This window comes from Eubalaena glacialis, chromosome 9 (genome assembly GCF_028564815.1).
Source record: "Eubalaena glacialis isolate mEubGla1 chromosome 9, mEubGla1.1.hap2.+ XY, whole genome shotgun sequence".
Lineage (NCBI taxonomy): Eukaryota > Metazoa > Chordata > Mammalia > Artiodactyla > Balaenidae > Eubalaena > Eubalaena glacialis.
Genome location: NC_083724.1, coordinates 103,601,583 through 103,618,018, shown reverse-complemented (window position 1 = coordinate 103,618,018; position 16,436 = coordinate 103,601,583). Strand labels below are relative to the sequence as shown.

Sequence of the window (16,436 nt, the reverse complement as noted above, 5' to 3'; positions counted from 1 at the left end):
TTATCTTGAATTCTCTAATATTCTTTTATCTGTTGACATTATCATATTAAAATTTTATCATGCCTGAAATGTTTATTCTTGCAGTGAAAATCACTCCAGGTTACAATTTTTCCCCTTCTCAAATATACTGTTATTTCTCTAGATGGTTGTTTTTATTCCATCATCCATCATGATAAAAACTAGATAGCTAGTGGGAAGCAGCCACATAGCACAGGGAGATCAGCTCGGTGCTTTGTGTCCACCTAGAGGGGTGGGATAGGGAGGGTGGGAGGGAGACGCAAGAGGGAGGAGATATGGGGATATATGTATACGTATAGCTGATTCACTTTGTTATATAGCAGAAACTAACACACCCTTGTGAGCAATTATACTCCAATAAAGATGTTAAAAAAAAAAATGGCCTTTTCTTTTTCGCTTAGAGAAATCCCTTTAACGTTTCTTGTGAAGTTGGTTTGGTAGTGCTAAAAGCTTTTCTTGTCTGTAAAAGTTTTGACCTCTACATCAAATCTGAATGAAAGCCTTGTGGGTAGAGTATTTTAGGTTGTAGGTTTTTCCCTTGCATCACTTTAAGTATATCATGCCACTACTTTCTGCTCTGCAGGGTTTCTGCTGAAGTCAGCTGATAATCTTATGGAAGTTCCCTTTTAGGTAACTTGTTACTCTTCCTTGCTGCTTTTAATATTCTCTATTCTCTCTTTAGCTTTAGTTTTTGCTATTTTAATTATACAATGAATTGTATCTTGGTGTGGTCCTTTTTTGGGTTGATGCTGTTTGGGGCTCTCTGTGCTTCCTGGGCCTGGGGATGTCTGTTTCCTTTCCCAGGTTAGGGAGGTTTTCAGCTATTATGTTTTCAAATACGTTCTCTTCCCCTTTCTCTCTTCTCCTTCTGGGACCCCTATAATGCAAATGTTAGTATGCTTGATGCTGTCTTACAAGTCTCTTAAACTGTCCTCATTTCTTTTCATTCTTTTTTTCTTTTTCTTCAGCTTCACTGATTTCCACTACTCCATCTTCTAGCTAATTTGTTCCTCTGTATCATCTAATCTACTGCTGATTCCTTCTAGTGTATTTTTTCTTTCAGTTATTGCATTCTTACCCTCTGTTTAGTCATTTTATATTTTATAACTCTTTGTTAAAAACTTCTACCTTTTCACTCTGTTCATCCAATCTTCTCCTGATTTCTTTGCTATGTATCAATATTTGGTAGTTTGGTTCCATTTCCTGACCTTGGAGAACTGCCCTTTAGTAGGAAATGGCCTATCTGTTCCAGCAGCACACTCCTATCTGGTCACCAGAGCTGTATGCTCTAGGGGTGCCCCTTATGGAGACTGCATGGGCCCTTCTGTTACAGCAAGCTGACCACTATGAATGGTCTGGCAGGCGTGGCTGACCCCCAGTTCTGTTGGTTGCCAGGTCCTGCCTTATGTAGAGGCTGTCGGCTGCTGCTGGGTAGGGCTGGGTCACAAGGCAGCTGGCTGTGGATCCCCAAGGGGTCCCGAGGCTAGTGTTGGCTCACTGGTGGGCAGAGCCAGGTTTCCGGGTGGGTGGTTACAGGGCTTGGGTCCCTGGACCTAATGTTGATCTGCTGGTGGGTGGCGCCAGTTCTTGACACACCTGGCTACAGGGCCCAGGGTGTCCCAAAGATGGTGTCATCCTGTTCGTGAGTGGGGCTGGATCCTAGGGAGGCCTGCTGAGGGGTCCAAGGTGTCTTGGAGCTGGTGTTGGCTTGCTAGTGGGCAGGACCAGTACCAGGGCCTAGGGCGGGATGGGGTGTGAGGTGCACCAGGGCAGGTCCTGCAAACGAGTTGGTGAAGTCGGTCTGGGGCTAGTGCCGGCCCACTGGTGGGCAAAGCCAGGTCCCAGAGTCTCTGGCTGCAGGGTCCTGGAGGTCCTGGAGTTGGTGTATCAACCTGCTGGTGGGCAGGGCTGGGGCCCAAGGTGACGTGGGGCTGGTGCCTGCCCACTGGCTGGTGATGTTGGTCTAGGGCTAGTGCTGGCCAACTGGTGTGTACAGCCAAGTCCTAGGGTCTCTAGCTGCAGGACCCTCAGGTGGGGGGACTAGTGCCGGCTTACTACTGTGCAGGGCTTGGTCCTGGGCCCTCTGGTGGACAGGGCCAGGTCCCAGGATGGCTGTGGGCTCAGGGAGTCTTAAGGCAGCTGGCATGCTGGTGGGTGGGGCTGTGTCCAGCCCAGCTAGTTGCTTTGCCTGAGGCATCCCAGTACTGGCTGTGAAAGGCTGGTGGGTGGGGCCAGGTCCTGGAGCTAATAAGCTAAAGGGAGAATTCCAAAATGGTGCGTGCCAGCATCAGTGTCCTAATGGTAGAATGAGTTCCCAGAAATCTCTGCCACCAGTGTCTATGTCCCCAGAGTGAGCTGCAGTTGCCTCCTGCCTCTCCAGGAGGCTCTCCAAGATCAGCAGTTGCGTCTGAATCACACTCTTCTCAAACTACTGCTTCTGCCCTAGGTCCTGGAGGACGCAAGATTGTGTGTGTATCCTTTAAGAGTGGAGTCTATTTCCCACAGCCGTCTGGCTCTCCCAAAAGTAAGCACTGCTGGCCTTCAAAGCCAAACATTCTGGGGGCTTGTCTTCCCAGTGTAGGATGGCTGTACACCAGAAACTAACACAACATTGTAAATATATATATATATTCTTTTTCATATTCTTATCCATTATGGTTTATTACAGGGTATTGAATAAAGCTCCCTGTGCTATACAGTAGGGCCTTGTTGTTTATCTATTTTACAAACAATAGTTTGTATCTGCTAATCCCAACCTCCTAATTTATACCTCCCACTCCCTTCCCCTTTGGTAACCGTAAGTTTCTCTTCCATGTCTGTGAGTCTGTTTTGTAAGTAAGTTCATTTGTATCATATTTCAGATTCCACATATAAGTGATATCATATGATATTTGTCTTTCTCTTTCTGACTTACTTCACTTAGTATGATAATACCTAGGTCCATCCATGTTGCTGTAGACTGCATTATGAAATTTAATGAAGATTTTAGGGTCCAGCACATGATACCTTTTTATAAATGTTTCACATGTTCATGAGAAGCATACATACTCTCTAATTTGGGGTTAAGAGTATATTAAACCAAACTTGATACTCAGGTTGTTCAAATCTTTATTTTTAAGCTTTGTCTTTTGACCTCATTGATAAGTTGGGAGAGATGGGTTGAAATTATCCACAATGACGGAGGATTTGACAATTTCGCCTATATACATCCAATATAGCTTTATTTGTACATTTTGAGATCTTTGTTTTCAGGTGCATACAAGTTCAGTATGACATCTCCTAAAAAATTTAAACTTTTATCATATGCAGTGACTATATTACTAATAATCCTTTTTATCCCAAAGTATATATCTACATACCTCTTTCCTTTGGTTAGTCATCTCCTGGTATAAAAAGAACTATACCAGATGTGGCTATTATTAACAATACACAGCCTATTTATGTTTTTTAATCAGATCTAAACATCTATGTCTTTCAAGAGCAAGTTTAATCAACTGACATTAATGGTAATTACTTATTTCAACATCTTACTATTTAATTTGTCCTAAGGTTATGCTTCTTTTTATTTTTTTTATGGATCTGATGAACTTTCTTTTGGTTGTTTTGTTTTGTTTTTCTTACTACTCCCTTCACCCTCCAACTCATCTGTAAGCTTTATGCTCCGTTTCCATGAAGAATATCTTAGGACCCCTATCAAAGGATACATAGGCCTTAAAACCTTTAATCTCTGAAAAGCAAAAACCAATGAAAAGCCCTGAGCCAAGCGTGAAGCAATGTATCCAAATTAGAACTGAAAGTCAGTAGATTTTTTTAAATATATAAATTAAAAAAGTGGAAGACTAGAATTAATTCTAAAAAATAGAAAAAATAAAAAAGATAGAAGACATCTGAGATGGATAGATAGATGGATGGCAGTGAGGGAGGGAGGGAGAGAGAGAGAAAGGGCAGGTGAGAGGGAGAAAGGAAAGAAATCAGGCCGTGTGTCTGCTTCAGTACAACCTGTGAGCTAATATGGTTTTTCTATCTTTAAACAGGTAGAAAAAAAATCTATTTAAAATACTATTTCATAAACTATAAAAATTATATGGAATTCAAATTTCACTGTGCATGAAAATTTATTGTAACAGAAAAACACACATTTGTTTACACATTGTGGCTGCTTGAGCACTGTATGTCAAAGTTGAGTAGCTGGTACAAGACAAGGATGTCTCCTGTCACTAGTCCTTTTCAACATCATACTAGAGGTCCTTACTAATGCAATTAGACAAGAAAAGGAAATAAAAGGTAATACAGACTGGGAAGGAAGACATTAAACTGGCTTTGTTTGCAAAAGATATTTTCATGCATGATGTGCAGAAACCTGAAAGAATTAACAAAAACATTCCTGGAACAAATAAGCAATTATACCAAGGTTGCAGGACACAGGGTAAATATACAAAAGTCAATCATTCTTTTATATACCAACAACAAACAAGTGGAATTTGAAATTAAAGACACAATATCACTTACACTAAGACCCCAAATAATGAAATACTTAAGATATAAATCTAACAAAATATGTACAAGATCTATATGAGCAAATTAAACTAATGCTTGAAATCAAGGAAGAACTAAATAGACAGAAGATATTCTGTGTTCATGGATAGGAAAACTCGATATTGTCAAGATGTAGATTCTTCCCAATTTAATCTATGCAATGCAATTCTCAATCAAAAGCACAGCAAGTTATTTTGTGGATATTCACAAACTGATTCTAAAATTTATATGGAGAGGCAAAAGAGCCAGAATAACCAACACAATATTGAAAAAGAACAAAATTGGAGGACTGACAGCAACCAATGTCAAGAGTCACTATAAAGTTACAGTAATTGAAGACAGTGCGGTTACTGGCAAAAGAATAGACAGATAAATAAAGGAACAGAACACAGAGCCCAGAAACAGATCCCATAAATACAGTCAACTGATCTTTGACAAAGGAATAAAGGTAATAAAATGGAACACTGACAGTCTTTTCAACAAACAGTGCTGAAACAACTGGACATCCAGAGGCAAAAACATGAATCTAGCCACAGACCTACACCCCACAACAATTAACTTAAAATGGATCACAGATCTAACTGTAAAGCACAAAACCATCAAACCCCTATAAGATAACGTAGGAGAAAACCTAGAAACCTTGGGTATGACAATGACTCTTTAAATACAACAACAAAGGCACAATCTATGAAAGAAATAATGGATGTTTGACCCTATTAAAATAAAAAACTTCTGCACTACGAAAGATAATGTCAAGAGAATGAGAAGACAAGCAACAGATTAGGACAAAGTATTTGCAAAAGACACATCTGATAAAGGAATATTATCTAAAATATACAAAGAACTCTTAAAACTCAACAATACGAAAACAATCCAATTAAAAACTGAGCCAAAGACCTTAATAAACACCTCACCAAAGAATATATACAGATGGTAAATAAGCCTATGAAAAGACACTCCACATCATATGTCATCACAGAAATGCAAATTAAATCAACTAAGATCTACCACTACACACCTATTAGAATAGCCAAAATCTGGAACACTGACAGCACCAAATGCTGGCAAGGATGTAGAGCAACAGAAACTCATTTACTGTCAGTAGGAAGGCAAAATGGTACAGCCACTTAGGAAGACAGTTTGGCAAATTCCTATAAAACTAAACAGACTCTTACCACATGATCCAGCAATCGTGCTCCTTGGTAGTTACCCAAAGGAGTTGAAAACACGTCCACTCAAAAATCTGCACACAGATGTATATAGCAGCTTTATTCATAGTCGCCAACACCTGGAAGCAACCAAGGTGTCCTTCAGTAGGTATATGGACAAACTGTGATACATCTATACAGTGGAATATTATTTAGCAATAAAAAGAAATGAGCTATCAAGGCATAAAACGACATGGAGAAAACTTTAATGCATGTTACTAAGTGAAAGAAGCCAATCTGAAAAAGCTACATATTACATGATTCCAACTATATGATGGAAAAATATGGAGACAGTAAAACATGGTTGCCAGAGAGGGCAGAAGGGATGGATAGGCCAAGCACAGAGGATTTTTAGGGCAGTGAAAACACTCTGCAAAACACTATAATGATGGGTACATGTCATTTTACATTTGTTCAAACCCATGGAATGTAAAACACCAAGAGTGAACCCTAACATAAACTATGGACTTGGGTAATTATAATGTGTCAACATACGTTCATCAATTGTAACCAATGTGCCACTCTGGTGTGAGATATTAATAATGGGGGGGGGGGGACTATGCATATTGTGGTGGCAGGGGATATATGAGAAATCTCTTTACCCACCCCTCAATTTTGATGTGAACCTAAAACTGCTCCTGAAAAATAAAGTCTTTAAAAAAAAGAAAAGTTGAGTTACTGCAACAGAGACCATAATAGCCCTGCAAAGCCTAAAATATCTGCTATCTGTCCCTTTAAGAAAAAGTTTCCTAGCCCCTGGTTTAATGTACTAAACAAACAGATTTGATCACGACAGTTTTTACCTGCCCTTCAAAATCTCACTAAGTCACCACCAAAGACATCTTAAAAATTTTATGTCCATTGTAATGCTGTAGTGAAAAGTATCATTACCTAATATTGGGGAACTCATGGAAGAGGAAAAAGAGTACTGGATCAGGATACAGAACAGAAATAGTACAGCTTCAACCACTGAAAAGAAAAATCCACTACAAAAAAAGTAGTTCTTCATTTAAAAAGCGTCACAAAAATTCCAATTTCAGATTCAATAAAATAGAAAGAGGCTGGGAACAAACATCAACGTAATGTTTAACTGAACCAGTCTTAGCCATTCATCCCAGCATATATAGAGAGTTACAGACAGCATCAACTTTTACTTCCAAGATCAAGTTCTCTGACCAACATGGAAACCAAATCCATGCTCAGCCTCAGAAGACATCTATCTTACCATGTGGTTGAAGCTGGAGAGAGAAGCGGAGGAGAGCCTTCAATAACACTGGCAGAGGATAAACAAAAGTTATGGAGATGACAAGAAACATTCTAGAAATCAAAACACATATATTTTTTAAAAACTTAGCTCTAAAAAAAAAAAAGAAACAACAATAACAAAACCACACAAGACCCCAAAAGATGCCACATGGTCAAATTCTAATCTTTCAGATAACAGATGATTTCCCTGTATAGTACAGAAAAAGATGAAAAACTTTTCACTTCATTCTATGAAGGTTGTATAAACATGATACCAAACCAGAAAGGGTAACACAAAAAACAAAATTAGAAGATTCCCATCTCATTTATGTTTATATCAAAATACATAAAATTAAATCCAGCAGTATATATTAAAAACCACCATAACCACGAACCACAATGACCAGGTAGTGTTTATTCTAGTAATACAAGGCCAGTGCAGCATCAGTAAGTCTATTAATACAATTCAGTATAATAAAATCTGAGACAAATTTTAATATATACCATCCTGACACATAACAAAAAGGCAGTTGACAAACTTTAACCCTTATTCTCGATTAGAAAAGAATAACAAACTCCTAAACAAGTTGAAATAGAAGAAAACTCCCTGAACTTGATATTTACTGGCAAAATATTAAAAGCATTCATTAAACTCAAATAAAGGATGAACATGATCTCTTCAACAACTGAATATTGTACCAAGAACCTTAGCCAATGTGAGAATATATGAAAAATATGTTAAGATTAAAATGTTGGAAAAAGAAGAGATAAAAATTGCATTTTTTATATATAATGAACTTTTTTTCCTTTCTGGAAAACACAAGAAAATTAATTGAGAGAAAACAATCACTTATACAAGTACAAGCACATAAAATTTACCAAATTTCCTACAGACCTACAACAATAACCAGACTTCAACAGAAATATGGGGAAAAGATCCCATTCAAAGGAATAAATGCTATAAAATAGCTAGGGATAAATCTGAGGGGGAAAAAAGATACAAGACAAAGCCAATGTGAAGAAAACTTTCTTGATGAACATTAAAACATGAATGACCACCCCCCCAAAATGAGAGCCATGCATATCATGGATGGAAAGATTTAGTATCACAAAAATGTCAATTCTTTATAAACAAGATTTATAGAAATTCCAATCACAGTCTCAAGAGAGTATTTTTCTTCTTCACTTCAAAATTAATAATTCTAAATTCATTTGGAAGAACTGATGTGTGAGAATTAGCAAAGAAAATCTTCAAGGAAAAAAGAAAAATAACAATGACAGGAACTTAGTACCCTCTAGATATTAAAGCTCCTAGAATTGAATTAGGGTGGAACATTAAGAGGCAATACCTGTAATACATTTAACAACAAAACATTAATACAAAATTGGCTTTAGGTAAATAGTTATTAAATAATGCTATAGAAAAGAGGATAAAGAATGTGAAAAGGCAATTTACAGGAGGGGAAAGGCAAGTCTAATCTGAAAAGATATACTAGCATTTGAGAAAGTGAAAATTAAAATGCTAAGATTATTTTTTTCTTTAACTCTGGCAAACTTAAAAAATAGCAACATTAAATGCTATAAGACTATAAGGAAACAGGTACTGTCATGTGATTGACAGGAATATAAATTATTACCATCTTTTTGCAACATAATCTGGTAGGATTTATTAAGATGTAAAATGAACACATGATACTTAGAACTGCAATACCACGTTTAGGAATCTATCTTATAAATATACATACTAATGTTCTAAAAGACTTTGTACAAAGATAATCACTGCTTTATTATAAATAACAAAAATAGCAAAAAAACCCCCACAAAAACAAAAAACCAAAACAACAAAAACATCCTAAGCGTTCATTAATGAAGAAATAATTTAAAATTTTGGATGAGGTTATGCTATGGATTACTATGTAGTAATGTATTAAAAAGTATTAATAATAAATTGATATGTACTGAAATATAAACATTACACAGAAATTTATAATTCTAAGGAGATAGTATGATCCCATTTATGTAAAAAACAAAAAAATTCCCTATCTATAAATATGTCTGTGTATGCAATTATTTAAGAAATATAAATACTTATGTCAAAGGCTTATGCCAAATTATTCTTTGTTTTCTAATAATTAACTCTATATGCCATGTCATCATAAATAGGAGGCATCTTTAATTATAAAAAAATTTTTCACAACTTTTCAAATTAAATATATTACATACTGTTTTACAACCAGCTATAGGTCATGATTATCTAACTATATAAATATTTTAGCCAAAGCTTATACATAAAGACAGTGTGCAACTTTTAAAATCTGACATTTAAGGTCACCTTCAGCATGCTAAAAGGAGAATTTAATTGTGCTTACCGATTTCATTAATCACTGCTCTTATTTTGGAGACAAAAGGACCAACTTCACTGGAATTCATTTTGACTCTTTCCTTAAGGTCAGCACCTGCAAAGTATTTTATTTACAAATATAATCTAGTTATAAACAAAATTTTAAGGCAACAAACTGAACATTTACTTAAGATTCATATATAACTTGAAGACAGATTAGATTTATCTATCAAAGGAATTACAGTATCTAAGTTTTCCTTCCCAAAGACCAGCACCAGATTGAATAAAATATTTGTTTGTTCATGTATCTACCATGTGCTTAAAGTAATGCTTCTGAAACTTCATGGTCTCAGAACCCCTTTATACTCTTAGAGAAGGAGGCATTGTTAAGATTATATATATCTACCAATAGTTATTCTATTAGAAAATGAAACAACAAAATTTTTAAAATATTTATTTATTCATTGAATAATACAAATAAAGCCATTCCTGTTAACATAAATGATTACAGACTGATGCCACTTTCTTGGTTCTTGAAAAGATGCTGGCAGTTCTATCCACCACTGCTTCTGTCCCATCAGTGCAAATGCCAACCCAGTAAAAAGGGCAAATCACACCTTCCTGCTATGAAAATCATTGTGACTTCATGGATGCCCACCTTGGTGACTGCAGATCACATTTGAGAATCACTGGCTTGAAAGTATATGCAAATTGACAATTTCATAATTATGAGTTTATCACAGAATCATAACTTTGGAACAGATAAAAATAAACATAAGGAATTCCTTAAGGGATTGTTTACTCTGTGGCTCAACAAAGACATTCTTTTTAATAAAATTAAACTCACTGAGAAAAGGTAGGTCCCCATTAAAATAAACAAACAAATAAAAAACAAAGTAAAATTACAGCATAGATGGTATATACTCAGCTACTTATTCTATTATTAGCCCATTATAAATTGATCATGACTAGACGTAACATCAAGTAGCAGCTGATTCTGAGCCCATATACTTCCTGTGGAAGTGAGAACTGCAGTTGACAAAACACATATCCTACAACCCATCAGTTCTTAGGTATATATACCCTAGAAAATCTCTCAAATATATGCCCAAGGAAATACATACAACATTCAATGCAACATGTATAAAAATAGCAAAAAAAATGGAAAAAACCTAAATCCACCAAAAGGATTAATAATAAAACTGGGACATATTTATACAACAAAATGTTATATGTGCAGCATGAAAATGAAGGAATTAGAGTATAAATATGGATAAATCTAATGATGTTGAAGGATTTATAATTATATAAATAAATACAATATATATTTATCATTATATATAATTACTGAAAGATACACAGGATAATAACCATTTAAATAAGTTTTTAGAGGGAGGGGCAAGATGGCGGAAGAGTAAGACGCGGAGATCACCTTCCTCCCCACAGATACATGAGAAATACATCTACACGTGGAACTGCTCCTACAGAACACCCACTGAACGCTGGCAGAAGACGTCAGACCTCCCAAAAGGCAAGAAAATCCCCACGTACTTGGGTAGGGCAAAAGAAAAAAGAAATAACAGAGACAAAAGAATAGGGACGGGACCTGCACCAGTGGGAGGGAGCTGTGAAGGAGGAAAGGTTTCCACACACTAGGAAGCCCCTTCGTGGGCAGAGACTGCGGGTAGCAGAGGGGGGAAGCTTCGGAGCCACAGAGGAGAGCGCAGCCACATTGGTGCGGAGGGCAAAGCAGAGATTCCCGCACAGAGGATCAGTGCCGACCAGCACTCACCAGCCCGAGAGGCTTGTCTGCTCAGCCGCCGGGGCGGGCGGGGCCTGGGAGCTGGGGCTCGGGCTTCGGTGCTAGCCGGGAGGGAGTCCGGGAAAAAGACTGCAGCTGCCAAAGAGGCAAGAGAATTTTTCTTGCCTCTTTGTTTCGCGGCGCGCAAGGAGAGGGGATTCAGAGCGCCGCCTAAACGAGCTCCAGAGACGGGCGCGAGCCGCGGCTATCAGCGCGGATCCCACAGCAACGGGGACGCAGAGGGAAAAACGGAGAGATTCCCGCACAGAGGCTCGGCGCCGAGCAGCACTCACCAGCCCGAGAGGCTTGTCTGCTCACCCGCCGGGGCGGGCGGGGGCTGGGAGCTGAGGCGCGGGCTTCGGTCGGATCCCAGGGAGAGGACTGGGGTTGGCTGCGTGAACACAGCCTGAAGGGTCTAGCGCACCACAACTAGCCGGGAGGGTGCACGAGAAAAAGTCTGCAGCTGCCGAAGAGGCAGGAGACTTTTTCTTGCCTCTTTGTTTCGCGGCGTGCAAGGAGAGGGGATTCAGAGCGCCACTTAAACGAACTCCAGAGACGGGCGCGAGCCGCGGCTATCAGCGCGGACCCCAGAGACGGGCATGAGACGCTAAGGCTGCTGCTGCCGCCACCAAACAGCCTGTGGGCAAGCACAGGTCATTCTCCACACCGCCCCTCCCGGGAGCCTGTGCAGCCCGCCACGGCCAGGCTCCCGTGATCCGGGGACAACTTCCCCGGGAGAGCGCACGGCGCGCCTCAGGCTGCTGCAACGTCACGCCGGCTTCTGCCGCCGCAGGCTCGCCCCGCCTCCTCCGTACCGCTCCCTCCCCCCGGCCTGACTGAGCCAGAGCCCCCGAATCAGCTGCTCCTTTAACCCCGTTCTGTCTGGGCGGGGAACAGACGCCCTCAGGGGACCTACATGCAGAGGCGGGTCCAAATCCAAAGCTGAACCCCGGGAGCTGTACGAACAAAGAAGAGAAAGGGAAATCTCTCCCAGCAGCCTCAGAAGCAGCGGATTAAAGCTCCACAAACAACTTGATGTGCCTGCATCTGTTGAATACCTGAATAGACAACGAATCATCCCAAATTTAGGAGATGGACTTTGGGAGCAGGATATATTAACTTTTCCCCTTTTCCTTTTTTTTGTGAGCGTAGATGTGTATGCTTCTGGGTGAGATTTTGTCTGTATAGCTTTGCTCTCACCGTTAGTCCTAGAGTTAGGTCCGTCCGTTTTTTTTTTTTTTTTTTTTTTTTTTGGCTTAAAAATTTTTTTTTTCCCTAATAAATGTTTTCTTAATAATTTTTTCCTTATTTTCTATTTTTAAAAAATTTTTAATAAGTTTTTTCATATTTTTTATTTTAAAAAATTAAAAAATTTTTTTTCTTAATAAATTTTTTCTAAATAATTTTTTTCTTATTTTTAGTATAAAAAATTAATAAATCTATTTTTAAAAATTAAAAAAAAAATTTTTTTCTTAATAAATTTACTCTTAATAATTTTTTTCTTATTTTTTATTATAATTGCTTTATTTTATTTTATTTTATCCTCTTTTTTTCTTTCTTTCCATTTTTTCTCCCTTTTATTCTGAGCCGTGTGGATGAAAGGCTCTTGGTGCTCCAGCCAGGCATCAGGGCTGTGCCTCTGAGGTGGGAGAGCCAACTTCAGGACACTGGTCCACAAGAGACCTCCCAGCTCCACATAATACCAAACGGCGAAAATCTCTCACAGATCTCCATCTCAACATCAAGACCCAGCTTCACTCAACGACCAGCAAGCTACAGTGCTGGACACCCTATGCCAAACAACTAGCAAGAGAGGAACACAGCCCCATCCATTAACAGAGAGGCTGCCTAAAATCATAATAAGGCCACAGACACCCCAAAACACACCACCAGACGTGGACGAACCCACCAGAAAGACAACATCCAGCCCCATCCACCAGAACACAGGCACTAGTTCCCTCCACCAGGAAACCTACACAACCCACTGAACCAACCTTAGCCACTGGGGACAGATACCAAAAACAACGGGAACTACGAACCTGCAGCCTGTGAAAAGGAGACCCCAAACACAGTAAGATAAGCAAAATGAGAAGACAGAAAAACACACAGCAGATGAAGGAGCAGGGTCAAAACACACCAGACCTAACAAATGAAGAGGAAATAGGTAGTCTACCTGAAAAAGAATTCAGAATAATGATAGTAAGGATGATCCAAAGTCTTGGAAATAGAATAGACAAAATGCAAGAAACATTTAACAAGGACGTAGAAGAACTAAAGAGGAACCAAGAAACGATGACAAGCACAATAAATGAAATTAAAAATACTCTAGATGGGATCAATAGCAGAATAACTGAGGCAGAAGAACGGATAAGTGACCTGGAAGATAAAATGGTGGAAATAACTACTGCAGACCAGAATAAAGAAAAAAGAATGAAAAGAACTGAGGACAGTCTCAGAGACCTCTGGGACAACATTAAACGCACCAACATTCGAATTATAGGGGTCCCAGAAGAAGAAGAGAAAAAGAAAGGGACTGAGAAAATATTTGAAGAGATTATAGTTGAAAACTTCCCTAATATGGGAAAGGAAATAGTTAATCAAGTCCTGGAAGCACAGAGAGTCCCATACAGGATAAATCCAAGGAGAAACACACCAAGACACATATTAATCAAACTATCAAAAATTAAATATAAAGAAAACATATTAAAAGCAGCAAGGGAAAAACAACAGATAACACACAAGGGCATCCCCATAAGGTTAACAGCTGATCTTTCAGCAGAAACGCTGCAAGCCAGAAGGGAGTGGCAGGATATACTTAAAGTGATGAAGGAGAAAAACCTACAACCAAGATTACTCTACCCAGCAAGGATCTCATTCAGATTTGATGGAGAAATTAAAACCTTTACAGACAAGCAAAAGCTGAGAGAGTTCAGCACCACCAAACCAGCTTTACAACAAAGGCTAAAGGAACTTCTCTAGGCAAGAAACACAAGAGAAGGAAAACACCTACAATAACAAACCCAAAACATTTAAGAAAATGGGAATAGGAACATACATATCGATAATTACCTTAAATGTAAATGGATTAAATGCTCCCACCAAAAGACACAGACTGGCTGAATGGATACAAAAACAAGACCCATATATATGCTGTCTACAAGAAACCCACTTCAGACCTAGAGACACATACAGACTGAAAGTGAGGGGATGGAAAAAGATATTCCATGCAAATGGAAATCAAAAGAAAGCTGGAGTAGCAATTCTCATATCAGACAAAATAGACTTTAAAATAAAGACTATTACAAGAGACAAAGACGGACACTATATAATGATCAAGGGATCGATCCAAGAGGAAGGTATAACAATTGTAAATATTTATGCACCCAACATAGGAGCATCTCAATACATAAGGCAAATACTAACAGCCATAAAAGGGGAAATCGACAGTAACACAATCATAGTAGGGGACTTTAACACCCCACTTTCACCAATGGACAGATCATCCAAAATGAAAATAAATAAGGAAACACAAGCTTTAAATGATACATTAAACAAGATGGACTTAATTGATATTTATAGGACATTCCACCCAAAAACAACAGAATACACATTTTTCTCAAGTGCTCATGGAACATTCTCCAGGATAGATCATATCTTGGGTCACAAATCAAGCCTTGGTAAATTTAAAAAAATTGAAATCGTATCAAGTATCTTTTCCGACCACAACGCTATGAGACTAGATATCAATTACAGGAAAAGATCTGTAAAAAATACAAACACATGGAGGCTACACAATACACTACTTAATAACGAAGTGATCACTGAAGAAATCAAAGGGGAAATCAAAAAATACCTAGAAACAAATGACAATGGAGACACGACGATCCAAAACCTATGGGATGCAGCAAAAGCAGTTCTAAGAGGGAAGTTTATAGCAATACAAGCCTACATCAAGAAACAGGAAACATCTCGAATAAACAACCTAACCTTGCACCTAAAGCAATTAGAGAAAGAAGAACAAAAAAACCCCAAAGCTAGCAGAAGGAAAGAAATCATAAAGATCAGATCAGAAATAAATGAAAAAGAAATGAAGGAAACAATAGCAAAAATCAATGAAACTAAAAGCTGGTTCTTTGAGAAGATAAACAAAATTGATAAACCATTAGCCAGACTCATCAAGAGAAAAAAGGAGAAGACTCAAATTAATAGAATTAGAAATGAAAAAGGAGAAGTAACCACTGACACTGCAGAAATACAAACGATCATAAGAGATTACTACAAGCAACTCTATGCTAATAAAATGGACAACCTGGAAGAAATGGACATATTCTTAGAAATGCACAACCTGCCGAGACTGAACCAGGAAGAAATAGAAAATATGAACAGACCAATCACAAGCACTGAAATTGAAACTGTGATTAAAAATCTTCCAACACACAAAAGCCCAGGACCAGATGGCTTCACAGGCGAATTCTATCAAACATTTAGAGAAGAGCTAACACCTATCCTTCTCAAACTCTTCCAAAATATTGCAGAGGGAGGAACACTCCCCAACTCATTCTACGAGGCCACCATCACCCTGATACCAAAACCAGGCAAAGATGTCACAAAGAAAGAAAACTACAGGCCAATATCACTGATGAACATAGATGCAAAAATCCTCAACAAAATACTAGCAAACAGAATCCAACAGCACATTAAAAGGATCATACACCATGATCAAGTGGGGTTTATTCCAGGAATGCAAGGATTCTTCAATATACGCAAATCAATCAACGTGATACATCATATTAACAAATTGAAGGCGAAAAACCATATGATCATCTCAATAGATGCAGAGAAAGCTTTCGACAAAATTCAACACCCATTTATGATAAAAGTCATGCAGAAAGTAGGCATAGAGGGAACTTTCCTCAACATAATAAAGGCCGTATATGACAAACCCACAGCCAACATTGTCCTCAATGGTGAAAAACTGAAACCATTTCCACTAAGATCAGGAACAAGACAAGGTTGCCCACTCTCACCACTATTATTCAACATAGTTTTGGAAGTGTTAGCCACAGCAATCAGAGAAGAAAAAGAAATAAAAGGAATCCAAATCGGAAAAGAAGAAGTAAAGCTGTCACTGTTTGCAGATGACATGATACTATACATAGAGAATCCAAAAGATGCTACCAGAAAACTACTAGAGCTAATCAATGAATTTGGTAAAGTAGCAGGATACAAAATTAATGCACAGAAATCTCTTGCATTCCTGTATACTAATGATGAAAAATCTGAAAGT

General features: G+C 38.4%; 1 protein-coding gene across 4 annotated transcripts in view; it reads right to left on the bottom strand.

Annotated features, from left to right (window-relative positions):
• The window catches only part of AUH (AU RNA binding methylglutaconyl-CoA hydratase), a 176,101-nt gene that overhangs the window by 96,148 nt on the left and 63,517 nt on the right, over positions 1–16,436 (bottom strand). For 3 of the 4 annotated variants that reach the window (XM_061199374.1, XM_061199376.1, XM_061199377.1), the window contains one exon: positions 9,377–9,463. The exons of the other annotated variant lie outside the window; for it this stretch is intronic. In XM_061199374.1, the coding sequence (XP_061055357.1) occupies positions 9,377–9,463 (87 nt within the window). The remainder of the gene's footprint in view (positions 1–9,376; positions 9,464–16,436) is intronic. 4 annotated transcript variants of the gene reach the window in all.